This window comes from Dasypus novemcinctus, chromosome 3 (assembly GCF_030445035.2).
Source record: "Dasypus novemcinctus isolate mDasNov1 chromosome 3, mDasNov1.1.hap2, whole genome shotgun sequence".
NCBI lineage: Eukaryota > Metazoa > Chordata > Mammalia > Cingulata > Dasypodidae > Dasypus > Dasypus novemcinctus.
This window is the reverse complement of record NC_080675.1, coordinates 62,532,472-62,559,132: the sequence shown is the minus strand read 5'-3', so window position 1 is coordinate 62,559,132 and position 26,661 is coordinate 62,532,472. Positions and strand designations below refer to the sequence as shown.

Below are 26,661 nucleotides of genomic sequence, written 5' to 3'. Positions count from 1 at the left end.
ACCATGAAGCACAGAGGTGCTCAGAGATGTATTCACCAAAATCTATGAATGAATGTCTCACAATGATGGAGGAGATTGTTGTTATGGGGGGAGGAGTGGGGTGAGGGGGTGCGGGGTATATGGGGACCTCGTATTTTTTTAATATAATATTAAAAAAAAAAAAGGAAAAAAAAAAGATACAATCTCAAAAAGTGTTGTCCAGAACTTTCTGTGAATAGAAATGGTCCATATCTGCTCTATTCAATAGGATAGTCACTACCTACTGGCTGCTATTGAACACTGGAATGTGGCTAGTATTAACTGAGGAACAGCAGCTTTATTTTTAAATAGCTGTATGCACCTAATAATTCCTATTGGTCACCACAATTCGAAGAAGACAACTCCATCCCCCAATTTGAGTCATCTGCCCAGTTTGCTATACACAGGCCAGGTTTATCCTCTTATATTTTCAAAATCTGAGATCCTACCCAGCTGCTCACCAATCATGATTATGAATTCACCCACATTTGCAACCAAACAGAAAACAAACAGTTGTGTTTTTTTTTAACCTGTATATGATTTACCTGGATATAAAGTTTGAGGCTGGACTCCTGCCTTCTTTTATACACAAATTCAAAAACTCCAATTCTTGTGAAACTAAATATAAATGATGTGAATTTGAGAAGAGAATAATTTTCAATTAACTTCGTAAATAATGTAGTTATTTCCTTAATAAAGAGCTAAATTAATTATGCATGCAATCCTATTTTTAAAAAAAAAACACACAAAAAAACTTTGAATAAGAATATCACTATTTATTTCCATACAGGTAACTTCTGTAGTTTCATTATTCCCCCTCAAAATTAAAAGGGAAAAAACCCATTCAAGCTTAGAACTGAATCACTTGGCCCTTTCTCTTCTTATCTCCTCCCAGTTCAAAATGCTTGCATCTCTTAATGGCCAGCATCCTCTTGGATCTGCAGTTAGGGTCAACACATTCAAGCCTCAGCACAATCTTCTTTGTGGTCTTAGCCTTCTTCCGGAAAATTGGCTTCGTCTGCCCTCCATAGCCACTCTGCTTCCGATCATAGCGCCTCTTTCCCTGAGCATACAGGGAATCCTTGCCCTTCTTATACTGGGTCACTTTGTGAGGCTGATGCTTCCCACACTTCTTACAGAAAGTCCTTCGGGTTTTAGGTACATTGACCATCTTCGCGGCTGAGCAGTTTACACAGTGAAAACTGTAATGAAATATTTCAAATCAAATGGATATGTTAAACATTCTGAAAAGTGGAAATGCTATATATATGAACAATTATAGGAAAATACAGCGAACGCTACTTAATTCAGTAATGCTTATCTAATTTTCTTTTGCAGAAAGAGAGGACCAAGACTAGTTTTCAAGTTTTCTTCTCGCATCCCGTCCCCAAAGCCTCTTCCTCCATTTTGTAGCTCTTAGGTACGAGAGATTCAGCGCGCCCAGTACTACCTTATCGCCTGGCCCGCCCGGTTCCTTTTCCGAGAACCTTATCAGCCAGTTTCACTTTTCCCTTCCTCAGCACGGTAACCCGTCAGCAGCCCTGAGGCTGACGTGTCCTTAACAGGCCGGCGTGCCTCACCGGCCAGGAGGCCGCCTAGCGAGGGCCCTTTCCTGTAAGAAGCTAGTCTTCAACTCAACCAAGGCAACGGGTCTCGCCTTCCCTCTCTTACAGGCTTCTGGCCCATCCCCAAATTCTGAGCAAAAAATGCACCTTTCGAAAGGATTACAGTCGCGTTCTTCGCTTACCGGTCAATTTGGCGTCCGCGTTGCTCTTCTGTTTCTGCCCGCGCCTAGCCGGAAAGGAAGGAAAGAAGCGGAAGCAGGAACTGAGCCTGAGCGACAGTACTGAGAGCCAATAGGCAGCAGGCAACGAAGGCCAGGCGGTTCCGACGTGTCTGGGAAGCGCCAACCAACTGCCCAGGGGGGCAGGACGAAGGGCTCTGGGCCGCGGGGCCGCGGCGCTGCGAGGGCCAGTCGCGGCTTGTCAGAACGGTTGCCGCCGGCCTGGGGCAGGGCTGCACGGCTGAGTCCGGGCCGTCCGGGCCCGTGTAAGGATGAGAGCACAAAGGACGCAGGGCCGCTGGAGGCGCAGGTAACGAAGCTGGGGTGCAGTGCGGCCGCGGCGGGAATTCTTCCGGGACCTGTGGGGCTGAATGGAAAGGATCGAGGCGTCTCCAAGCCGCGGCTCCTAACTGCAGAGCCGCTGCCCGAGCTGCAGCTGCCAGGCAAGGATGTGTGGATCCCGAGTGACGCGGGGGAACTGAGAGCCTTCGGGCCCCAGGACCCCCGAGCCCCGGGATGAGTTAGCTAGGGCAGCCTCGGGGGCCAGTTCCGACTGCTACAGGCCGAGGCGACGCCGCCGCCCGCCCGCCCCTTCCGTGCAGAAGCAGTGTGCTCCTTTCCGCGCCCGCCCTCGTTCCCGGCCCTGGGGACCATGAGGTTCCGCATCTACAAGCGGAAGGTACTGATCCTGACGCTCGTGGTGGCCGCCTGCGGCTTCGTTCTCTGGAGCAGCAATGGGAGACAACGGAAAAACGAGGCCCTCTCACCGCCGTTGCTGCAGGACACCGAGCCCGCGCGGGGTGCAGGCGGCCGGGGCGGGGTGCTCCCCGCGGTGTCTGTGGGCACCCGCAGGGTCTCCAACGAGTCGGCGGCTCGGCTGGTCCCGGCTGCTCCGCAACCGGAGGCGGACAACCTGACGCTGCGGTACAGGTCGCTGGTATACCAGCTGAACTTTGACCAGATGCTGAGAAATGTAGATAAGGCTGGCTCCTGGGCCCCCCGGGAGCTAGTGCTGGTCGTCCAGGTGCATAATCGGCCTGAATACCTCAGTCTTCTGCTGGATTCACTGCGAAAAGCCCAGGACATTGACAACGTTCTCGTCATCTTTAGCCACGACTTCTGGTCACCAGAGATCAATCAGCTGATCGCTGAGGTGGATTTCTGCCCCGTTCTGCAGGTCTTCTTTCCTTTCAGTATTCAGTTGTACCCTAACGAATTTCCGGGCAGCGACCCCAGAGATTGCCCCAGAGACCTGGAGAAGAATGCAGCTTTGAAGATGGGGTGCATTAACGCTGAGTATCCCGACTCCTTCGGCCATTATAGAGAGGCCAAGTTCTCCCAAACCAAACACCACTGGTGGTGGAAGCTACATTTCGTATGGGAAAGGGTTAAGATTCTTCAAGACTATGCTGGCCTTATACTTTTCTTAGAGGAGGATCACTACTTAGCTCCAGACTTTTACCATGTCTTCAAAAAGATGTGGAAATTGAAGCAGCGTGAGTGTCCTGAGTGTGATGTCCTCTCCTTGGGAACCTATATTACCAGTTCCAGTTTCTATGGCATTGCTGACAAGGTAGATGTGAAAACTTGGAAATCGACAGAGCACAATATGGGTCTAGCCTTGACTCGGGATGTATATCAGAAGCTAATTAAGTGCACAGACACTTTCTGTACTTATGATGATTATAACTGGGACTGGACTCTTCAATATTTGACTGTATCTTGTCTTCCAAAATTCTGGAAAGTGCTAGTTCCTCGAGTTCCTAGGATTTTTCACGCTGGGGACTGTGGTATGCACCACAAGAAAACCTGTAGACCTTCCACCCAGAGTGCCCAAATTGAGACACTCTTAAATAATAACAAACAGTACATGTTTCCAGAAACTCTAATAATCAGTGAGAAACTTATTATGGCAGCCGCTTCCCCACCTAGGAAAAATGGAGGGTGGGGAGATATTAGGGACCATGAACTCTGTAAAAGTTATAGAAGGCTGCAGTGAAAAATCATAATTACGAAAGCAAAAATGGCAGTCTTCTGTTTTTGATATTTGCCCACACAGGACATACAACTGAATAGAAGGGTTTAGGAACTGGTTTCTGCTTTAATACAACAACAAAAATAAAAACAATCAGGTAACGGGTGTCCAAATATAGTAGTAATCATTTCCAGTTATATCTGATTATTAAGATTTCAAACAAGTTTTCATTTTGGGGGTTGCACTTTAAAGCTCAGCCTTTATCTGCTAAAGGTATTATTGTTAATTGATAAGAGAGAACAAGAACTCTTATTAAATTGCATCTATCTTTTTATCTGGAACTTTGTTACACTTTTCCACATTCAAAACTTTTTTTTCAGATTTTTTTTTTAATTATTTTTTTATATCACATGTTACAAATTTCACTCAGTTAACACAAGATAACTACAGTAACAGTAAATCTGCTTTAGTCAGCAGTTACACTTCCCCCTTATTTTTGATCCTCAATCTTGAGGGACTTGGGACGATACCCTGCTTCAGGCTAAGAAGGGACTTAGATATTAAGGGATAGAGGAGTGGAATTGTTTTGCTTGCAGTTGAAGGTACTCTTGCTTTTGGGATGGGGCCGGTCCATCATCATCGTTTTGTTAGTTGTCCAGGGCAGGCCCACCACTTGGGAGTGGGAGTTGACTGCATACCTGCTGGGTTTCAGGGCTCAGCCAGCATAGGAACAATCCAGAGGCTTTAAGTCTCTGAAAATTAAGGTCAAGTAAAAAGTAGAAGGGTCATGATTAGGGGGTTATAAATGATTAGGGGATTTAATTTATTTTAAATACAGCAAAATTTCTAATTATCACAGCAGTAAAAAGTATTACAAGCCCAGTTTCACTCTTGACAGTTATTTGGATGGCATTGCTTCACTGGTTTTATAATTTTCACGTTATGTTTGTTAAACACCCTGTCAAAACAGTCATTTTCAGTATTCCTATACAATTGTGTTAAAATTTACCTGTGCTTTGGAACTCTCATAGAACACACTTTTTTGGGAATGTATTTGGTAAGAAAGTTTAAACATGGTTTCCACTTCAATGTAGAAATACAGTGGATTTGATTTTTTTTAATGCTGCCAAAATAAAATACTCATTTTTGCATAAAAAGATTCCTAATCATTTTGCAGAATAAATTTTATTTATTTACACCAAAATTAAGTAAAGGTATTCTGGAAATTCTTTAAGTTAAAATTACATCTTAATATTTAGTATGTGTACATTGTATAATTAAGTTTGAAATAAAATTCAGTACATAACAATACTTCCCCTTTGGGAGAAACAATTTGGCTTTCAAATTAATGAAGCATCCGTAACGAGCAATAAAAAGTTGCTATGTAAGGAAAATGCAGCCTAATTTGTTTTTGAAAGCCAGAAATGATTCAAAGTTCAGACTCTGTATGATACAAAGTTTGGACTTTGTATCACACAAAGTTAGGGCCAGTTTTAGTTTAACAGAAAAATGCTTTAAAAGGACAAATAGTAAATAATAGGAAACAGGTTTAAAGTTTCCTTCATACTTAATGTAGAAGTTTATACAAGTTTCCTTTAAGACTAATTTCTGTGCAGCCATGTAAATCTAAGAAAATTATTAAATGGACAGTCTGAATTTTTGCATTAACTTAAAATTCTTATTGTGGTTGGAAAATGCATATGACTGTCCAAAGTGAAGCAAATAGTTCACTTGCTTTATGACCTACCTTCACATTATCCTCACAGTCCATTCTGGTTCCAGATTATACCTGGGGATTATAAATGTAAATAAGGCTGAGTCCAGGTTTGTACCATTTTTTGGTACTCTGATCCAACAGCCTCCATTAAAGGACTAATGAAATTAGGTAATTTCCAGGACTGAGCTAAAGCCAGAGATCTGAATTAGTAGCTGTTTCTGAAGTTGATATAGATGAATTCATGGCATCAGGGTTAGAATCAGATCAACAAATATTTTCCTTTCTACATTTTTTTTCATGCAATTTTATAAATTTTTGTTAGAAAAAATCTGTTAGAATTTTCTCCTGGCCATACAAAATTACTGTTCCACAAAACTAATTACTCAATTTAGCCTCTGCTAAGATACTCATTGTCTACCCTTTAGGTGTTACAAAGAAATGGATTAGAAAACACTAGTTTTTGTTTGTTTTCATGTAATACAATGAAAAATTTCCCTTGAGGCAATTCGTCAGGTTTTTTAACTGTCATATTCTAAAATTATTTAATGTCTTCTATAAAACCAAAGGAAACTTAAAGTGCTTAACCTCTAACATATGTATACATCATTTGTATGACAGATATGAGAAGCATGAAATACAGCACTGAAGTAAAAATATTAAATTTCACTAGATGTATTTGCATTGTAATTTAGATCATTAATATTGGTTAGTAAAGTTCTTTCCCCTCTTAAGAAGCTCAATTTCAAGCATAAATATATTCTGTCGAGACTTAGAAAGGAATAATTTTGAGATTCTACCTGTTCCCCCACCTCCACTCATATTTCTAATTGCAGTCTCAAGAATTCTTATTTTGTAACAGCACTATAGCTTAGTGACTATTTTGAGACTTTATTAAAATAGTGGTTAACAAAAAAACAAATTTATACAGGTTGAATGAAATATTTAACTCTCCATAAGAAAAAAACAGATAAATCACAAAACTGATCTCAATAATTAAGGAAAATTTGTTTAAATTTTCTAGAGGGGAAAAAAAACGGCAGTATCTCCATTAGAATAAAATATGCAAATTTCAATTTTATACTTTCCTAAGTAGCTTTAGTTTTACGATAACCATCTATTTTAGGCCCTAACATTTTTTTTTATTACTCTTTCAATTCCAAAATTATATAGAATTAATCCAAGTCATACAGCAAAGAATTCTGAAAACTGAATGCACAACGAGTCACGTGATCATTAATAATCTGTATACTACCATCCTGCATATTGGTTTCTTTTATGCTTTCAAAAGCAGGTCGATTCTGAACTGTAGTTTTGTTCACTAATGAAGATAGGTGATCTTCTAATTCTTTCTCTTCAGTTAATACTGGTTCTTTTAAATTCTGTTTTTCTTCATCTGAGTAAACAGCACTTTCTTTTTTTATAAGTTCAGGTTCCATTATTGAATCAGGTTGCTGAGATTTTCCAAATAGCACTTGAGAAACATCAAGAAACTCTTGTTGCAAGGATGCAACTGAATCACAACTGTCTGTTTCTAGCGCTTTATCTATTACAGATGAATCAGAAGGTCTAGCATTTCCAAGTGTATGTTCTTGTACAATATCAGTTGTAACTGTAGTTAGGTGTTCTATATTTTCTTTTCCGTTCAGATGACTTCTTTCATTGACTCTTTTATGAAGCTGATCATAGTTACATTCTTGCAACTGTGTCAGAAGAAACAACAAGTTAATTGTTCTTTGAAACAAATCGGAAATTAAACTGTAGTATCTTCTAGAGGTAAGTTGTGAGGGCATAACCCTAGCAGACCTGCAGATCCGCTTCAAGTTTTTCCCCCTTAAAAGCATCCTCCAAGTGCTGTCAATGTCACTTTTTCTTTTTTTTAACAGAGAAGTTGTGGCTTTACAGAACAGTCATGCATAAAATACAGGATTCCTATATACCACCCTACTATTAACGCCTTGCATTGGTGTGATGCATTTGTTACAAATTGATGAAAGCACCATTTTATAACTGTTCTATTGTCCACGGTTTAACTTAGGGTTCATTTTTTGTGTTGTACAGTTCTATGGACTTTATTTTTAATTTTTATTTCTAGTAGCATATATCAAAGTCACTTTTTAACAATGCTATTCTAGCATTAAGTCTTTGCCTAAATCCTTTCCATGACTCCTCACCTCTTCAGGATAAAATAATCCAAGCTTTTTAACATGGCCTACAAAGCCCTTTATGACCTGACCTAACAGTAATCATTTTTATAACTGCATTCTTGAATTTAATTTTCTCGAGTTTCTGCAATGATTTAGAGTCACCTCTCTCCATCCTAGTTCATAAATCAATTAATTGTGCTAGTTACCTAAATTATTTTTAATGAGTCCAATACTGAATATAAAAATGACTAAACCTAAGGTTCAACTAGAAAGAATGAATAAACTATGTGATGTACAGTCAAAAAAGACTTGTATTTGTGAACTAGTACTCAAACTTCCCAAATACTAGTTTCTCTCTGTTCCTCAATGCAGGGTTATTTCAGAAGTAAATAACTTGTGAAAATGAATAGCATAGTGCTCAGCACCTAGCAGACACACACAGTCCTTCCTCCTGTCATCATTGCTCTTCCCGTGCCATTATGTTCATTTTGTTCAAAGTTATGACATTAAAAATCAAGTTATTTCTTAGGCTTTAACATGTCCTGAGTCACTCCTCTATAAAACCCACCAAATCCCTTACCTTTGCATGAATTTGAATCTTACTATCAGTAACCTGAAGAACCTCAATTAATGGTGGGGTTTGAGAGGTTGTCTGTCTGCACCGAGTGGCCAGGACCTCATCCAGAAACTCATTCACATTTTCCTCATTGATAAACAATCTTTCCTAAAATAAAAAGGGAAAAAACATTCTGCCTTATAGGTCATATTTAACACAGTTTTACCTAAAAGAAGGTATAGAAAGATAGCCTAAGACTCACACAGTTCATGGTTACACTTCTTTAAATGTTTATTTTAATGTTACTCCCATGCTATCTCAACAAAAGAACAGCGAATTTTATAGGTAACAGTAAGCACAGCAAGAAGACATACATATATAATAGGAAAAAAAACCTAAAAGAAAAAACCTTGACTCTTTCTAGTTTTCTACTAAATCAGAGGTATGTTTTCTCTCCTGGATAATATTACAAATATTTTTCTTTCCTCTTAATATTTCATAAGAATAACTTTACTTCTAAAGCTGTAAATGTAGTTTCAGTCATAAATGTAATTCAGTTTTTAGAACCTTTCTTAATGAGTCAGCTGAGAAATATACATCACAGAAACTATGCAAATGTTGGGTGGCCAGTTTGCTTTTTAGTTTCTAGCCAAATAAGAGCCAAGGATATTTTATTTAAAAGAAATGTTTTCTATTTTGAAGTACTGAGAGTCTTCAGTATGATACTAGTATAAAACTATTTATAAAAATGAGGTAGCTCTCAAGACACTGACATGGAAAAGAATTCCAAAGTACTATTAGGAAATGCAATAATTACTCTTTCACCAGAATCCCAAACACAAAGCAATTTGTTCATATCCATGTCAAATTAATATAGGTAAATAGTTAAAATATGGAAGAAATAACCACATTTAAAATTACTTAATCCGGGAAACAGATGTGGCTCAATCGATTGGGCTCCCGTCTACCATATGGGAGGCCCTGGATTCATGTCCCAGGGCCTCCTTGTGAAGGCAGGCTGGCCCACGCTCATGGAGAGTTGACCAGCAATGCCTGTGGAGAGCCGTGGAGAGCTGGCACAGCAAGATGATGCAAAAAAGGGAGACAAGCAGACACAGAAACATGCAACAAATGGACACAGATAGCAGACAGCAAGCAAAAGCAGCGGGGGGGGGGGGGGGCAATAAAATAAAATAATTACTTAATCCATAGAATCAGTTCATCATTGCCCATAATAAAAGCATTTTCACCTCTACTTTCATAATAAAAAAAAGTCATAATTACAAAATAAACAGCACATTTGCTCAAATATGAAAAAAAAAATTAGAGATACATGTTTCAAAATTCTTTCAATGAGAATTTAATTCATTCAGCTGTTAAGTTTGTGACAAGACATCCCAAAGCAACCTAACTGCATAATTTTATTCATCTCCTCTGAGTGCCAAATGTTAAATTAGTAAAAGTTCCATTGTTAAATTTTCTTTTCATTTTGGTTCTTTGTTGCTTCATAGAATGTGTTTCTTTAAAATTGCTTATATTTTTGGGAAAGTAATACTCCTAAATTATTATTTTACTTTAGTATATTCCCTTTCTTGAGCGAGCTAGCATGTAGTTATGAAGCAGGGGCTCCATTATCCACTAAGAACTGTATGAAAAATGTTGGGTACACATAGTGCACGTATATGACACAGACTCATTCTACAGCTTTCATAAAATTCTCAAAGGGATTTGTAATCCCCCAAAGCTAAAGAATCACTTAGTGTAGAATACTGGGCAAGTCTGAGCATGATGTTCCCTAATCTATAAGTGAGTCAGTTGGACTAGAATAATTTCAAGGGTTCTTCCCAGTTCTAACATTCCCTGCATAACTAAGCTCAATGCCTTGAAATTTTGAATGCTAAAATAACTGATCCCACAATCATGGTATATCTAAAAAATACAGCATTATTAGATGAAGTTAGACAATATTAGTATTACATAAAATTAGAAGTGGAAGATATGTATCCTCTCTCACACATATATGAAATCTACTATTAGGAATAAAGGCTGGTTATTATTATTGCTTCTAAGAAAAGAACCAGATTTTGCTTTCATCAGATTGAACTGAAAAGGGAAAAATATAAACTTGACACTTTTCATTGGCTTTATAATTTCTAAGGTGTACTCACATTATACTTTCTAGGCTATATCTTTAGCCAACTTTATAGATACTATGCCTTTATATGATTTGGACTTCAAAATAAGTGTTTACTGGGAATAAACTATGATTCCAGTGACTAGCCAAGCTAAGGAGTTGCTTGATTTTTTTCTAGATTTTTGGAAACTTTACAGTATTTAAAATTGTGAACACCTACCAAACGGAAGTGAATGTGGGGAACAAAAAACTGTTTACATTTGTAATAATCTGCTTTGCTATTATTTGAAAATCCAGAATAACACCTGTGTTATAGAAATCATCACATCAAAAGCATTTCTAGGGGAACGATGAAGCTCAAGTGGTTGAGCACCTGCTTCCCACATGAGGTCCCTGGTTCAATCCCCCGTATCTCCTAAAAACAAAACAAACGAAAAAAACGAACTCTCATTGGAGAGCAGATGGAGCTCAGTGGTTGAGTGCCTGGGTTTATACCCTGGTACCTCCTAGAAAATTTTAAAAAAGTATTTCTAATGTTTTTGTTTCTGGAAAAGACTTTGCCTGACTGCTAAAATACACCAAGTATTTTAATCTTTAGTTAACCCAAGGAAAAACGCTATTTATAATGAAAATGGTTGACTAAAATACAAAGGATTTGCATAAACTTGCCGTCTCTGTTAATGACTGATTTTACTATAAAAGACACTGAACTCGGTGGCCCTAAAGTTCTAGGAAAATACTCAGTGAATATTTAAGGGATAAATAAGTTTATGTGGAAAGTAATAATTCTGACATCAACAAACACAAATCATTCTCTTTATAGTAATTTGCATATAATAATAAAATCATGTCTACTCACCCACTACACTTGTGAGTTTTTAATTTAATACTTAGAGCTTGGCCCAGTACTATGTAAAGCAAAAGAAATGGACATCATAATTCCATCAGCCTTAGCAAATGTGATGATTAATGAAGCAATTAAAAATCTATTCCAGCCTTCAAAGATATAAAACATAGTTGCCTTAATCCCATTTGAGTCTAGTTGCTTTGCTAAAATGTTAGCATACCATTTATGCTAAAGTATATTCTTTAGAATTCTCTTAACTGCTTGCCCATAAAGTTTTCTTTTCACAAACATGGTGAATTATTTTCATAACTATTAAAACAAATACAGGAAGATGACTGCCCTTTCCTTAATTTCCCCCTCTAATGACATATATAGATATTCAACTAATCACAGTCGCACAATACTTTACCTAGTCCTATTTTATTGTTTTGAGGGGTTTCAAATTAATCACTTATCAAAGATGGTTGACTTGTAAACTCTAGATGTGACTTATTAGCAAACTTGTAGAAAAATAAGATGTGAACATTTCTGACAGGTTAATATTAATTTTTAATATGTAATCTGTGTAACTAGTATTGTTTTTAGGACTTGGACTCTTGACTATGTTAAAAGAACTGGGGAAAAAAAAGTTACATGTAACTACAAAATCATGAATTTTTGAGTTCTAAAGAACTTCAACGTTTTAAGTAGTTTTTCCAGTATTTGCCAATAAGATAGTGAAGTACTGAAATCTGAAATGCAGGAAATTTAATAATCTCAAAAATACAGTAGTACTACAAAATCATATATTAAATTATTCCTCAAAATTATATCCTAAGTAAACTAGGTAACACTCAGCCCAGCTTTTCCACACACCGCCCCCCCCCCCAAGCATTGACAGACTTTATTGTGAGGGGGTTCACATCTGGGACCCCACCCTCTTAAATTAAAAAAGTGCATAGAAAAGAAGGGATTTAGAAACTTTTGTACACTATCTACATCCTGGGCCCCCAGGGCAGGAAGGGGGCGATGGCTGAGTGGGCTGGAGGGGTGAAGGCAGGACCCATACCACCTGCATGCCCACATTCACCCTGAACACGTGGGCGAGGTGAGATGTTCTGGGAGGGATTTTGCGAGGGAGCCTCCTGGCCAGGGGCAAGAGGAAACGGGATGGGTGGGGGGACGCCCTGTGGAGCCCAGCCTCAGTTAAGGAACCGATAGCAGCGCTTGGCACAAGTTGCAGGACAGCTTGTTGCTGGCATCCTCGATGAGGACCTTGTACCAGGCTCTCCACAAGGACGATCCCAGAGAAGCAGTTGGGCTCGCGCAAGTGGTTGATAAAAGCGTCAGCCAGGTTTAGATATTTGCCGAGAAAGAGGTGCAGCTGATGAAGCTGCTGTTTAGTTCAAAATACTTCATATTACATTTTGTTAAATGCCAGGCATTGTGCTAGATAACAATAGAGACCCAGAGATTATTACAACAGACAGAAGAGTGGTAATTTCAAGACACTATGGTGTCCATCAGAGGACAACCTCACCGACATCAGTGACTAAAATCAAGCAGCACCATAGAGAGGGGCAGGCATGGAATCTGAATCCCAAATGGGTCTGAATTCATTTTCCCACATAAGAACTCTGTGGCACCGGCTGAGTAACTTTTAGTCTCTGGAAGTAAATTATTATTTACTTCTAAGCTTAAAAAAAAAGTGACTTAACAACTTAAAATATAGTCATTAGGGAGTGGTTCTCAAACTTGAGTCACAAAGCCCCTTGAGAACATGATGAAAGTTAAAGCCCTTGTCCCCAGAAGAAAGCACCCTCAATTTTTTTGCATACAATTTCAGAAGTTCACGGATCCCTGGGATTCATTCACGTTCTCCTAAAAGGTCAACAGACCCCAGGAAAACAACTCTTGCATTAGGGGCAACTTTGAAAATTTGAAACCCATTCACTAGAGGGGATGCGTGGAAGTTTCTTTTCTTCAATGTACCCTGAGAACCTTTTACATGCACTGACATCTGTCATCAATTTCAATTCACTATAAATTTCAAGCCATTACAAAAGAAATTATAATTCGAAGTGTTTTGCTTGGGATAAATTGAAAGGATTCTTGTAATGCATTTTGGAAATGGGATGGAACATTTCAAATTTAAGATTCTAGAAAGAACTGTTACCTCCGAAGAATCGTTGTTTAAACCATAATACCACTCTTTCCAAAATCCATGGCTCTCTGGAGATTTGTACAGTTCTATCACGGCATTGTTTGAAGAAATGCTAATCACGGGTTCTCTGACACTCAATTTATTCCCTGGAGCAAATTGCAAACAGAAGGAATAATAACCTAAGTCCTGCGTGGAGAAGCACAATTTGTACCCAAGGGGGCTTAAATCTCCCTGCAGACTTTGCGGCTGGATCTGAGGCACCTGAATAAGCAGAGTCAGAGATTCTTCATCTTGATTACACTGCAAAGGAGGACACAAAGGTTCCCCACTCTCCTTTCTAGGACTACCCATGACTCCGTCGGATGGCTCCCTGCCTGTGCCTTCCGGCTCCACGCGCGTCTCCACACTGAAATCTCCGCGCCCGCGGGCTCTTGCTGCAGAAGACCTCAAGTCAAGCTCCCCCGCTGAAGTACAAAAAGGGTCTCCGCCACCGTCCCCAGATAAGCTCTCCGCTTCGGGAGGCCGCTCCTCCCGGATGCCCAGTGGCGACCCCGCGTGTCCCCCCAAGTCCTGCTCCTCCGGCTCGGAGACCAGCCCCTCCCCAGCGCCCGCAGGCGTGGACGCCGGCTCCGGAGAACCGGGGGTGGCGATCCCGGCGTCTGCAACCCCCGCCTGGCTAGGATCCGAGCCTCCGTCGTCCTCACAACCCCTCACCGGGACCGCCTCCCCCTCGCGAGCGGAAGCGCAGGCCCCGCCGTCACTTCCGGCCGGGTGCGCGGGCTCTTCCGGCGCCGGCTCCCAGCGCGCGGGAAGCCGCGCCACGGGCAGCGTAACCACCAGCTGCCGCCGGGCCTTGTTGAACTGCGCCTTGCCGCGGCTATCGTCCACCGCATACGGGAGCGAGAGCCGCAGCCGGTAATCGGGTTTCCTCGAGTCGAGGCACAGCAATTTCCCCGTCACCTCCAGCGCCGCCTGTTCCGCCGAGCGCAGCAGCGGCAGCTCGATGGTGATCACCAGCTCGCGGGGCACAGGGCTCGGGGCCGAGTCGCGGGAGCAGCGGTAATCCTGCAGGTCCACGTGGTGGCGCTGCACCACCCTGTAGCGGGGCTCGGTGGGGGCGGGCTGCGGGGCCGCCTCCGGAGGGGAGGGCGCCTGGGGTTGGGAGACGGCAGGGTTCCTGGCCGCGGGGTACTGGTAGGGGTAGGGGAAATCGGGGAGAAGGCCCTCCGGCTCTCCCTCGGGCCGGGCTGGGCCTCCCCCAGGGAGGGGCGTGCGGAGTACGGCGGCCTCCGGCGTTCCCTTGTACTTGATCTTCAGGGTCTTGGCATTCCTGCGATCCAGTTTCACGCCGAACTGTTTCTCCACCGCCTCCAGGGCCGTGGCGTCCAGCATTTGGCGGAAGCGGTCGTTGCGCCCGGCTAGTGCGAGCGTCCCTGGGTGGAAGACTACGTCGTAGACGGTGTAGCGGCTGCCACGGCGCCCCGCGTACTCGCGGCCTGGCGCCAGGCTATGGGGCAGGGACCAGTGGTGGCCGGCCACCGCGCCTCCGGGGTCTGGCCGGCTGCTGGGCGCGCCCACCAGCGAGTTGCTACACACGTTTACGTAGCAGCGCCCAGTTCCGTTCAGGCTGGTGCGAAGCACATGGCCCGGCTCAGGGTGCACAAACCGCACCTCCACTCCGCGCTCCCGCTCCAAGGCGGTGATTTCCGCCTCGTAGCGCCGCCTGTTCTCGGGGTCTGTGAGCTCCTCGGCGTACTCGGAGAACATCCGCCGAAATTCTGGGTCCTGGAAGGCAGAGGTGAGCCGCTGCACCTCGTCTCCGCTCAGGTCCAAGTCCTCCAGCGACGAGGAAACACTCGCCTTGGCCATAGTGTTCGGTTCCCACTTACTGTCGGGCCCAGAGGGATGAATCCGAGCCCAGGCGGGTGACACGTAGTGCGGAGTCCCAGGTCCGCAGACTGAGACGGCCGCCGTGGGTTAACGGCCTGAAAATTGAGCCCTTGGGCTGCGCGTCCCGGTTGCCATAGAGACACCACCAACATTCGGGTTGGGTGGTTGAAATGCCTGAACGGCCTATGGGTATTTTCAAATCAACCAACTGCTCTACCTTATAAGTTCTTTAGGTTTCTTTGTCATCATGCAGTCACTTCTGCAGAATAGCCATTTATCATAATAGCCGTAATTTCCTGCATTATGTAGGTTATCTCATTCAGTCACAACAAAGCAAATCGGACCTTGATCACCATTTAGACAAGAAAATGAACCTAAGAAGTTAGGGTCACATAGCCAGTGTATTCACAAGCTGCCATTCAAACATAAATTCATCTGTTTTTCCCACTTTGCTAAAGCAATATTTTACTCTTTATTTTCATCCTTTCCATCTGCCCTGTAGAAACTGATAGTTGTTAAATCCAGTGATCATTTTTCTATTTTCATTTTTTAAAAATTCTCAGCAACATAATACAGTGTATATTGGTGTTACCTCAGTACCAAGACACTTTCCAGGTTTCCCTCCTACAGAATCTCTGTTCATCTTCTAAGTATAAATGCACCAAGACTAGGATCCCATTTCTTCCCCATTAGCACTCTCTCACTCTTATATATATTTACACTCACAGACATATTTCAGGTTCTAAACTCGACTCCTAGGTCTAGCTGTCCCTTTGAGGTTTCCACTTGATAAGCTTTTTGGGCTTAAAATGACTGAAAATGAACTCTTGATTCCTCTTCTTTCCCAAACCTCTAAACATCATCTTAATGACCTCTTGGCATCTTTCAAAACAGTAGAAACCCATTTTTCTCTTGGTAACAAGACTCCATGACCTTCCATTTTCTTTCTCTTTTACTTTCTCCTCTGCTAGTTCTCTAAATGTTAGTCACCCAAAGTTTGTTCATCAGCCTTCTTTTCTAACCATAACGTTTCAAAGTTGATCTTCTCGAAGCCCATAGCTTTAAATGCATATACGTTCAGATTTGTTCTTTCAAAGATATTTATTGCACACTTACTAGATCTATATATCAGAAACTGTTCTAGGCACTGGAAAAAAGAAAATTACTGTGCTCTAAATTATTGTTAAGCATTAGTGCATATCTTGTAACTGAGAAAGTCTCCTAAATATATACCCAACAGGACATATACATATGCTCACTAAAAGACGTACTAGAATTTGTATACTTGTAATAGCACTAATCAAACAAAGACTAGAAACTACCTAAATTCCCATCAGTATTAGAATGGAAAAATAAATGTATATGTATATAATAAACAATTACACAGCAACAATGTGGATGAAAATCACTAACATAGTGGATGGAAATCAATAATACAATGTTGAATAAAAACCACATGCAATATAATACCTGCTATTTGATTCCATTATATGATAGACAAAACTTGGCAAACTAAATCTTATCCTAAGAAGTCAGGATAGTGATTTTCCTTTTGAGAGGGAAGTGGGATATTGTGATTGGAAGGGAGCAGAAAGGAACCTCTTGGGGGGGGAGGTAACATTCTGTCCCTTAATCGTCTTTTTTTTTTTTTTAAGATTTATTTCTCCCCCCTTTCCCCCTGCCCTCATTGTGCTTGCTGTCTGCTCTCTGTATCTGTTAGTTGTGTGCTCTTTGTGTCTGCCTATCTTCTTTTTAGGAGGCTCCAGGAACTGAACATGGAACCTCCCATGTGGGAGGGAGGCACCCAGTCACTTGAGCCACCTCTGCTCCCATCTTGTGTCAGCTCACCATGCCAGCTTGCTGTCTTGCTCGTCTTCTTTAGGAGGCATGGGGAAATGAACCTGGGCCTCCCATGTGGTAGGTGGGTGCCCAGCTGCATGAGCCACATCCACTTCTTTTAATCTTGGTAGTGGTTACATGGGAGGGAAGTTTATGAAAATTCATCAAGCTATACACTGATGATATAGGGACTTCCCTTTATGTATCTTATACTTCAATTTAAAGGTTTGAAAAAATATACTTGTAAAAAAAACAACTTTGCCATCATGGAGCTCATGTGGGGTGAGACTAGGGACTCCAAAATGACATCTCCAGTCCTACCTGACCCTGAGCTGTAGACTCAACCCCACTGCCTACCAGGTAGCTCCACCCAGATGTTTGATAGGCAGCTCAATGTGTTCAAAATAAAAATCTTGATTTTCCTGCCTCAAACCTGTTATTCCCCAAGTCTCAGCAAGTAGGACCACTCAGGCAGCTGAAGCCTAAAATCTAACAGTGAGCCTCGACTCCTCTCTCTAACCCTGCTTAGCCATTCAGTTTCAAGTCTTTCTGTGTCTTCCTTTTTTTATTTTTACTTTTTAAACATTTATTTTTTATTTATTTATTCTCCCCCCCCCCCCAGTTGTCTACTCTCTGTGTCCATTCACTGTGTGTTCTTCTGTGACAACTTCTATCCTTATCAGCAGCACCAGGAATCTGTATTTCTTTTTCTTGCGTCATCTTGTTGTGTCAGCTCTCTGTGTGGGCAGCGCCATTCCTGGGCAGGCTGAACTTTCTTTCGTGCTGGGCGGCTCTCCTTACAGGTGCACTCCCTGCGCGTGGTGTTCCCCTATGAGAGGGGACACCCCTGCGTGGCAGGGCACTCCTTGCGCGCATCAGCACTGTGCATGGACCAGCTCCACACGGGTCAAGGAGGCCCGGGGTTTGAACCGCGGACCTCCCATATGGTAGGCGGACGCCCTATCCATTGGGCCAAGTCCGCTTCCCTGTGTCTTCCTATACAACCCACTTATATCCACTTTCATTTCTGGTTCAAGCCACACGTCATCTCCATCACAGACTTTTGCAGTAGTTTCCTCACTAGCCTCCTCTTCAACTCTTGCAATCTTAGAATCTGTTCTCCACACAAGACCTTTTAGGGCTGTTTCAAAACCAAATCAGGGGAAACGGACTTTGGCCCAGTGGTTAGGGCGTCCGTCTACCACATGGGAGGTCCGCGGTTCAAGCCCCGGGCCTGCTGGCCCATGCGCAGTGCTGATGCACGCAAGGAGTGCCCTGCTACACAGGGGTGTCCCCCACGTAGGGGTGCCCCATGCGCAAGGAGTGCACCCATAAGGAGAGCCTCCCAGCGCGAAGGAGGGAGCAGCCTGCTGAGGAATGGCGCTGCCCACACTTCCCGTGCCGCTGACAACAACAGAAGCGGACAAAAGAAAACAAGACGCAGCAAAAAGACACAGAAAACAGACAACCAGGGGAGGGGAGGGGAATTAAATAAATAAAAGTAAATCTTTAAAAAAAAAAAAACCAAATCAGTTTATATCACTCCCTGCTAAAAATCTAGTAGCTTCATATCCAAATTCCTTTCTTGTCTACACCGCCCCCTGAGACTTGATCCTAACCCTTGCCATACTTGCCATCTCCTACTTTTCTCCCTCTGGAGCATCATGCTTCAGCCTCAATGACAGAACACTCGTTCCTTTCTGTACAGCCTTTGTATAGGCTCCTGAATTTCAAGAATTTAAATATCACTTTCTAAACCCCTGTGATACACTTCTACCCCCAACACTCAATGTGAAATTACCTTGACATCATTTTAATTTTCACCATGGTTCATTTTTGTTCGTCTGTTTGTGTTAGGGTATGGCTCTCCCCATCTGAAGGTAAGCTTCAAGGAAGCTAGGACCTTATCTTTCTGGTTTACCACTGGATTCCCCAATACCTAGAAAAACATATCAGGCATTTGGACATTTATTTATTTATTTTTAAAGAAGCTTTAGATTACATAAATTTTACATCGAAAATATAGGGGGTTCCCATATACCCCACCCACTCCCCTCCCACACTTTTCCCCATTACCAACATCTTTCATTAGTGTATTTGTCAGCCAAAGGGGTACTGATGCAAAATACCAGAAATCTGTTGGCTTTTATACGGAGTATTTATTTGGGATAGAAGCTCACAGTTACCAGGCCATAAAGCATAAGTTACTTCCCTCACCAAAGTCTGTTGCTATCAAAAGCTGCTGACATTCAGCCTTCCTCTTCCTTTAAAGGCTCTGTGGTTCCAGCTTCTTCCAGTCTAAGCTATAGACTGGGATAAGTCTCATCTCTCTCCCGGGGCTCATTTTCTCTCCGGCCTCAGCTGCTCTGTTCTCTCCACAGGTCATCTGTAGACTACCAGGCTCTCTCTCTTCTCAGGGCCTCTGCCATGTCTATGGAGTGGTCTCTAGTCCTCTGTGTTCTTCTCCTGTGTGTTTACCTCCTGGGGCTCCAGCATCAAAACTCCAATTCTCTTCTGCCCTGTTATTTTCTCTGTGAGTCCCCGCCTACCAAGGGGGCAGGGACTCAACACCCTACTGACAAGGTCCAATCAAAACCCAAATCATAATTTAAACAAGTAAAAGTGAAACCTCTGAATTTAATACAGTCTAGTATGCCCAGAGGAACAGACCAGTTTACAAACAAAATCTAATATCTATTTTTGGAATTCATATACATTATCAAACTGCTACAATTAGTATGGTGCATTTGTTACAATTGATGAACACATATTGAAGTATTGCTTCTAACCATGGTCTACAGTATATATTATAGTTTACACTGTGCACTGCCCAATTTTATATGGACATTTAATGAATATAATGACAGTAAAGAAAAAAGGAAGTTTAGTATGTATACTATGACCCCAAAAGGCTCCCCCTCTTGCCTGAAATGGCTTCTTTGTCTGTGTGTTTATTGTGTCTGCTCATCTTTAGGAGGTACCAGGAACCAAACCTGGGACTTCCTATGTGGGAGGCGGGTGTGCAACTGCTTGAGCCACATCCAGTCCCAGCTTCTTGTGTTAGCTTGTTGTACCTGCTTGTCTTCTTTAGGAGGCACCAAGAACCAAACTTGGGACCTCCTATGTGGGAGGTGGGTACCCAGCTGCTTGAGCCACATCTACTACCCCAAAAGGTTTTTTTTTATCTTTTTTTTAAAGACACATAAATCATACAAAATGTTACATTTAAAAATATAAGAGGTTCCCATATACTCCACTCCCCACACCTCCACTCCTCCCACATCAACAACTTCTTTCATTAGTGTGGTACATTCATTGCATTTGATGAGTATGTTTTGGAGCATTGCTACACAGCATGGATTATAGTTTATGTTGTAGTTCACACTCTCTCCCAGTCCATTCGGTTATGACAGGATATATAATGTCCTACACCTGTCACTGCAATATCATTCAGGACAACGCCAAATTCCGAAAATACCCCGATATCACACCTCTTTTTCCCTCTTTCTGCCTTCAGCTACTCCCACAGCCACTGTCTCCACATCAATTATATAATTTCTTCCATTGCTAGAGTCACAATAATTCTATATTATAATACCAGTAAGTCTACTCTAATCCATATTTTATTCCTCCATCCTGAGGACCCTGGGACAGCGATGCCCACTCCACCTCTAAATCAAGAGGGGGCTTAGATCCCACATGGCTGATGGATGGAATTCTGCTTGCAACTGTAGGCTCAGTTCCCTCGTGTGGTGGTTGACCATCATCACCTCCCTGTTAGCTGACCTGGGTAAATCCAATGAATTGGAGAGTACGTGTTACAACTCTGCTGAGGCTCAGGGCCCAGCTGGCACATAGACAGTCCAGAGATTCAAGTCTCCTGAGCATATACCAACCCACAGTTTCAGTAAAAGTGACAGAAGAGGCATGTGTAGAGAGGTCACATCTGAGTCCAATTCCATCACACTCAAGAGCACAAATTCCAAAGTAGGGCCCACTGGCAAGGCACCAAACTCCAGAGTGAGCCATCTGTCATGACTGTAGGACCTGGGTGTCTCCATAGCCCTCAGGAGCACCACTACCTGGGGTTGTATCTACTTTGGCTGTCTCTGAGATCCTGCTGAGATGTGCATAAGCGTAACTCTTCTGATGACATCCTGACTCATTTTGAAGTCCCTTAGAATATAAAAACTCATTTGTCTTTACCATTTCCTCCTTTTATTCAAGGTCTATTTCTAGTTGCATCATCAGCTGGTGTTCAGCAGTAATCCCTCAGTGCTAGGGAGGTTCATCCCCAGGAGTCATGTCCCATGCTGGGGGGAAGGTAATGCATTTACATGCTGAGTTTGGCTTAGAGAGTGGCCACATTTGAGCAACATGCAGGTTCTCAGGAGGTAACTCTTAGGCACCCTGCAGCTCTAGGACGGGTTGAAATTTCAAGCACACAGGCTCATAAGCATAGTCATCAGTATCAACGGCCCAGTATTGGGCCATCCTTCTTCTCTGGTCTTTGCCTTTGTACTTGGAGGATTGTTGCTGCTCCATTGGGGAGTGCAACAAGTCTCCCAGAATGGGAACTCAGCACTTCCTCAGTTGTCGTGTGATACTCAACCCTCTATGTCAATACCCAACAAACATCTAAACATATCTATATACCCTTTCTGCATGCCCTGGAGAACTCCCTCCCACCCCTGAATCTCCAATCAATGACACCCCACATCAGTGCTCCTCCTTTGCCATAGTTGAACCCCTCTGTGATCTAAAACTTGTGCAACAATAAAGTCTAATATATTATCAAATTCAATTAATAGGAAAATGAAATAGTAATGATAGGTTTAGAGTTTAGAAATAGAATACATAATAATTTAGAAAACTAAAATAAGAAATGGAATATTAAAAAATGAAAAATATAAAAATTTTTTTAATGTTTTGCCTTTCATCACTGTAATAGGTGTTGCCCTGAATGTACAGTGGCAAGGCAATCTCTTCTATTTCTTCCTCAGTGTCTACGACCTTTTTTTTTTTTCGATGTATTCAAGAAAGTTTTAGGTCACAGTAAAATCATATATAGAATATAGGGGGAAGCGGACTTGGCCCAGTGGATAGGGCATCTGTCTACCACATGGGAGGTCCGCAGTTCAAACCCCAGGCCTCCTTGACCCGTATGGAGCTGGCCCATGCGCAGTGCTGATGTGCGCAAGGAGTGCCGTGCCACGCCCCCCGCATAGGGGAGCCCCACGTGCAAGGAGTGCACCCCGTAAGGAGAGTCACCCAGCGCGAAAGAAAGTGCAGCCTGCCCAGGAATGGCACCGCACATGCAGAGAGCTGGAGAGCTCACACAACAAGATGACGCAACAAAAAGAAACACAGATTCCCGTGCCGCTGACAACAACAGCAGACAGGAAATAGACACAGAGAACAGACAACTGGTGGGGGGAGGGGAAGGGGAGAGAAATAAATAAATCTTTAAAAAATAATAATAATATAGGAAACTTATATATACCCAACATCAAACCCTTTTCACCCTTCCCCAGCAAAGATCTTTTTACATGTGGATATTTTCCATTTGCTGCAACTGATGTACAGATATTGAAACATAGCTACTAACCATGGTTCCATTATGGTTTACATTATGATTTACATTTTAGACATATACTTTTATACATTTTTGGTTACATTATGGTTTACATTTTAGGGTACACACCGTTATAAAATTTTGGTGATATTTAACATGGCCTATATCCATCATTGCAGGATCATGCAAATACTTCCATTGCCCCCCAGGTATCCCCTCTTCCAACTATTCTATTCCTCTCTCCCTCCCCTCAGGGCCCACAGTGACAACCAAGCTTCACTGCTTGAAGGACAAAATTCATAGATACATGTAACAATTGAGCCATATCCACTCCCAGCTTGTTATGTCAGTTTATTGTGTCAGCTCGTTGCATTGCTTGTTTTCTTTAGGAGACACTGAGAACCAAACTCAAGACCTGTGTGAGAGGCAGGCACCCAACTGCTTGAGCTACATCTACTCCCCTGAAAGGTTTTTATAGCAATCCCTTGCTTCAGGCTGCATGACTTGCCTGCTCTCCTATAGTATTCTACAAGAAAGAACTGCCTGTTACACATGGGACAGGTTCTGGGACCATGAGTCCCTCAGGCCATCACCGGAGAGATTAGGCCAGACACATGATCCCAGCTTATGTACAAGGGTTACTCTGCTCTTCCAGAGCCAGGACCAGGGATCTGCACTGGGTATATGGGCTGGCTCCGCAAGGAGCTGGTGCATGGTAGGGAAGGGCTAGCTTGGGCACAAGTTCCAACCATTTATAAGTAGCCTTTTTCACGACTCAGTGCTTGCCCTGTGGCTGTCAGGATTGCATAGAATCTGTAAATTATTTTGGGTAGTAATGACATCTTAACAATTTCAAATTTTCCAGTGCTTGACCATAGGATATCTTTCGGTTTATTTAGTTCTTCAATTTCAGCAGTGTTTTGTAATTTTCAGTATTGGAGTGTCTTTTTCTAATCATTATTGCCAGAACTGCTCTTAGGTGACTGCTTTGCTTCATTTCACTTCACATTGTTTAACCCCTAAACGCACCCAATCTTCTAGTCATCAGCTATGTTCCTGAAACAATTTCAAAATTCCTAAGCTTGTATTATAGAAGCAATTATTTGTTAAATGAATGAGAGAATAAGGGATACCGTGTGTGCACCTTCCATTTAAAACTTTCCACACATCTTTCCTATTTAGCTTTATAGTTCTCATAGCTATACAAGACCAACCACCCTGTGTGTCTACTTCACTACTATTTTCAAGACATAAGTTGTAAATTTTTCCAAGCATCTTCGTGGCTTTAACTTATCCCTTGATTTTTATCATTATCCAATTTTTCCATGCTAATCTTGAAACCAAAGCTAAACCCTGCTCTTCTTATATCAGGCCCCTTCTAACATTCTTCCCAGATTTTTAATCCTCAAACCACATCTCAAATTGTTACTTCCTCTTTAATGACAAATCACTTAATACTGCATTCAATTTAAACTTCTCTAAGGAATTTCCCCTTCAGTATGTCATTTTCACTTTTTATTAGTATCCCTTCCCCAAAAAAACTAATTCTATTTGAGAGAAATGCCTTCCCTCCAGGTTCTGTTAAGTTCTAACACTACTCCTACATTTGAAACACCTTTTGTACCTCTGACAAATTTCTGTCATTCAGATTCATTTCTGGCCATTCTATCAGCTTCATAAAGTAAATGACAAATAAGGAGATGGTGTTGAGTGATTACAAATGAAACAGAAAAAACAAACAAAAAAACCTCCTACTGCTTCAAAATAAACATGTCTTCTAAGTCTAAAAACTCTGGGGACTAGGGAGTGTATGTGGCTCAAGTAGTTGAACACCTGCTCTTGGGACATCATGGATTTGTCCCCTGTGCCTCCTAAAAACAAAACAAAACAACAAGCAAACAAATGAAAAAACCAACTCAAGGCAGACAGTGTGGTGCAGTGGTTGAGTGCCAGCTCCCCACATATGAGGTCCTGGGTTCTGGGCTGTGGTACCTCAAAACAAGCATACAAACAAAAACTATTGGGACCAGGTATTGTTAACTGTCCAATATTGAAAGCTTCAAGTGATCATGTAATGAACATAATACTACTAACTACAGGTTTTCACTCTCAGAATAAATTCTGTGGTTTTGAAATTTAAACAATTTGAAAAGTACTGGATATACTATTAGAATTCTTATGGTGATAAAACCCTAAGTTAGACCAAAACAGTGCTTCCAAAAATTTTAAATATTTGTTTTCCTTAAAATGAACATAGTATGACATGGAGACAAACTTTAGTTTTTCAATGCAAATGTATAATTAACACTTCTGTATATTTTTCTTAAAAGAGTATGTAGAAAATATATGTCCTACAAAACTTTCTAAAGTGTAACATCATGTGTATTGTGACTTATTATCAAAATTTCATGAAATATAAATGACAGCAGAACTTTGTATGTTTATATAATTTTATTGTAACTTAATATCAAAATTACATAAAATATATTAAGCAGAAAATGATGGGTTTTGTTTCTTCATTTGGTTTTTAAGAATCTCAGAAGCCTTGAAGTTTGCTGAAAATTTTTAAAAGTAAAAAAAATAAACATTTTGGAAAACTAAGTTATATATATAATTTAAAAAGTAGAATAATACATGCACATTGTTCCAAATTAAAAAGTACATAGTGAAAAACAAACCAGTCTTGTACCCCATTTCTGCTCCCCAGAAGCACTTATGTATCCTTATGAAGAAAGTCTAATCACATATAAGCATATGTATATGTGGGTATATTATCTAAAAACACACAAGTTATAAAATACTATGCACACTAGCCCACCCCTCCTTTTTTAATTAGTAGTAAACACATTGTATTTACCATTTATGTAATCAATGGTTTCCTTTCTGGGTTTGAAATTTAAATAAATTAGAAAAGTTCAGAATAAATACATGCATTTAAAAAATATACACGTAAACTTTCATATCTTTTGCTATTATGAAAACACTGGTAACTACTTTTGTTATATAAGCCCAAGTATAGCTGTAGGATAAATTCCTAGAAATGGAATTACTGGTATATTTTAGGTCTTAATAAATCTTGTCAAATTGCCCTCCATAAGGTTTTCAATCCCACCAACAAATTGTGACACTATATCACTAATATTTATTTTAAAATAAAATTCTTTGAATGTACATGTTGAAACAGGGCTAACCTTATCTACTTTGACTCTTATTTCTGTGATTAAATCCACAATATGATTTTGCAACATTCTAACAAAAGATTTCTTAGGAGAAACTAAGTTGCTGGAAGACCAAATTATTTCACTATAACTTGAAAAAGTTTTCTATTCTCTGAAAAAAATAAATATACATCAACTTGTTTTGATTTGGGGCTGTGGGTATTGCACCAGATCCAGCACTGAAAAGATTCCTCAAATTATCTGTCACCTAGATGCCCAAGGGCATTTGATTTTGTGACCATAGGAATAGGTCACTTCTGAGTGCTGTGTGCATGGAGGATAGATTCTAAGACAGCAAGAGTTGAAGAGGAGGTTAACAAGGAAACTGTTGCAGAAGTCTGCAGAAGATTGTGGCTCGTAGCAGAAATGGAAAGAGGTGGATATATTTGGGTTGTATAGGAAGACTGAAAGACTTGCCAACTGAATGGCTGCACAGGATGAGTTAGAGAGGAATCAAGGATTACCCTTAGATTTTAGGTTTCAGCTGCCTGAGTGGTACTATTTGCTGAGACTGGGGGAATAACAGGTTTGAGACGGGAAAATCAATATTTCTATTTTGAACATGTTGAGCAGCTAGATAGCAGGTGGAGCTATCTAGCAGGCAGCGGGGGTGAGTCTAGAGCTTAGTGGTCAGGTAGGACTAGAGATGCCATTTTAGAGTCTCAAGTTTCATCACACATGAGTTCCATGAAGGCAAAATTTTCTTTTTTACAAGTACATTTTTAAAAACTTTTAAATTGAAGTATAAGGGAAGTGGACTTGGCCCAATGGATAGGGCATCCACCTACCACGTGGGAGGCCCGCGGTTCAAACCCCAGGCCT

The 26,661-nt window shown here is 41.5% G+C and overlaps 4 protein-coding genes across 6 annotated transcripts in view; 1 reads left to right on the top strand and 3 right to left on the bottom strand.

Moving 5' to 3' along the window:
- Window positions 1–773: 773 nt before the first annotated feature.
- Window positions 774–1,902, bottom strand: RPL36AL (ribosomal protein L36a like). 2 transcript variants are annotated; one of them, XM_071213944.1, is made up of 2 exons: window positions 1,766–1,902; window positions 774–1,220 (listed from the first exon to the last, which is right to left on the bottom strand). In XM_071213944.1, exon 2 carries the CDS (start codon window positions 1,187–1,189, stop codon window positions 869–871), a length of 321 nt encoding a protein of 106 aa, XP_071070045.1. In that variant the 5' UTR covers window positions 1,190–1,220; window positions 1,766–1,902; the 3' UTR covers window positions 774–868. The 2 variants fall into 2 exon arrangements, with proteins under 2 accessions (XP_071070045.1, XP_071070046.1); XM_071213945.1 differs by having other exon boundaries at window positions 1,731–1,816.
- Window positions 1,903–2,453: 551 nt separating this feature from the next.
- On the top strand, window positions 2,454–4,933 carry MGAT2 (alpha-1,6-mannosyl-glycoprotein 2-beta-N-acetylglucosaminyltransferase). The gene has a single exon (XM_004473000.4). The coding sequence runs from the start codon at window positions 2,454–2,456 to the stop codon at window positions 3,798–3,800; it is 1,347 nt and encodes a 448-aa protein (XP_004473057.1). The 3' UTR covers window positions 3,801–4,933.
- Window positions 4,934–4,945: 12 nt separating this feature from the next.
- DNAAF2 (dynein axonemal assembly factor 2) lies at window positions 4,946–17,276 on the bottom strand. The gene is made up of 3 exons (XM_004473001.5): window positions 13,330–17,276; window positions 8,218–8,361; window positions 4,946–7,193 (listed from the first exon to the last, which is right to left on the bottom strand). The coding sequence occupies exons 1-3, from the start codon at window positions 15,184–15,186 to the stop codon at window positions 6,666–6,668; spliced, it is 2,529 nt and encodes an 842-aa protein (XP_004473058.2). The 5' UTR covers window positions 15,187–17,276; the 3' UTR covers window positions 4,946–6,665.
- A 4,784-nt stretch (window positions 17,277–22,060) lies between these two features.
- Window positions 22,061–26,661, bottom strand: part of POLE2 (DNA polymerase epsilon 2, accessory subunit) — a 43,719-nt gene continuing 39,118 nt past the window's right edge. The window contains exon 19 of one of the 2 annotated variants that reach the window (XM_071213943.1): window positions 22,061–25,176. In XM_071213943.1, coding sequence (XP_071070044.1) covers window positions 25,158–25,176 — 19 coding nt within the window. In that variant the 3' untranslated portion in view covers window positions 22,061–25,157. The remainder of the gene's footprint in view (window positions 25,177–26,661) is intronic. The other variant, XM_058293458.2, reaches the window with a different exon arrangement.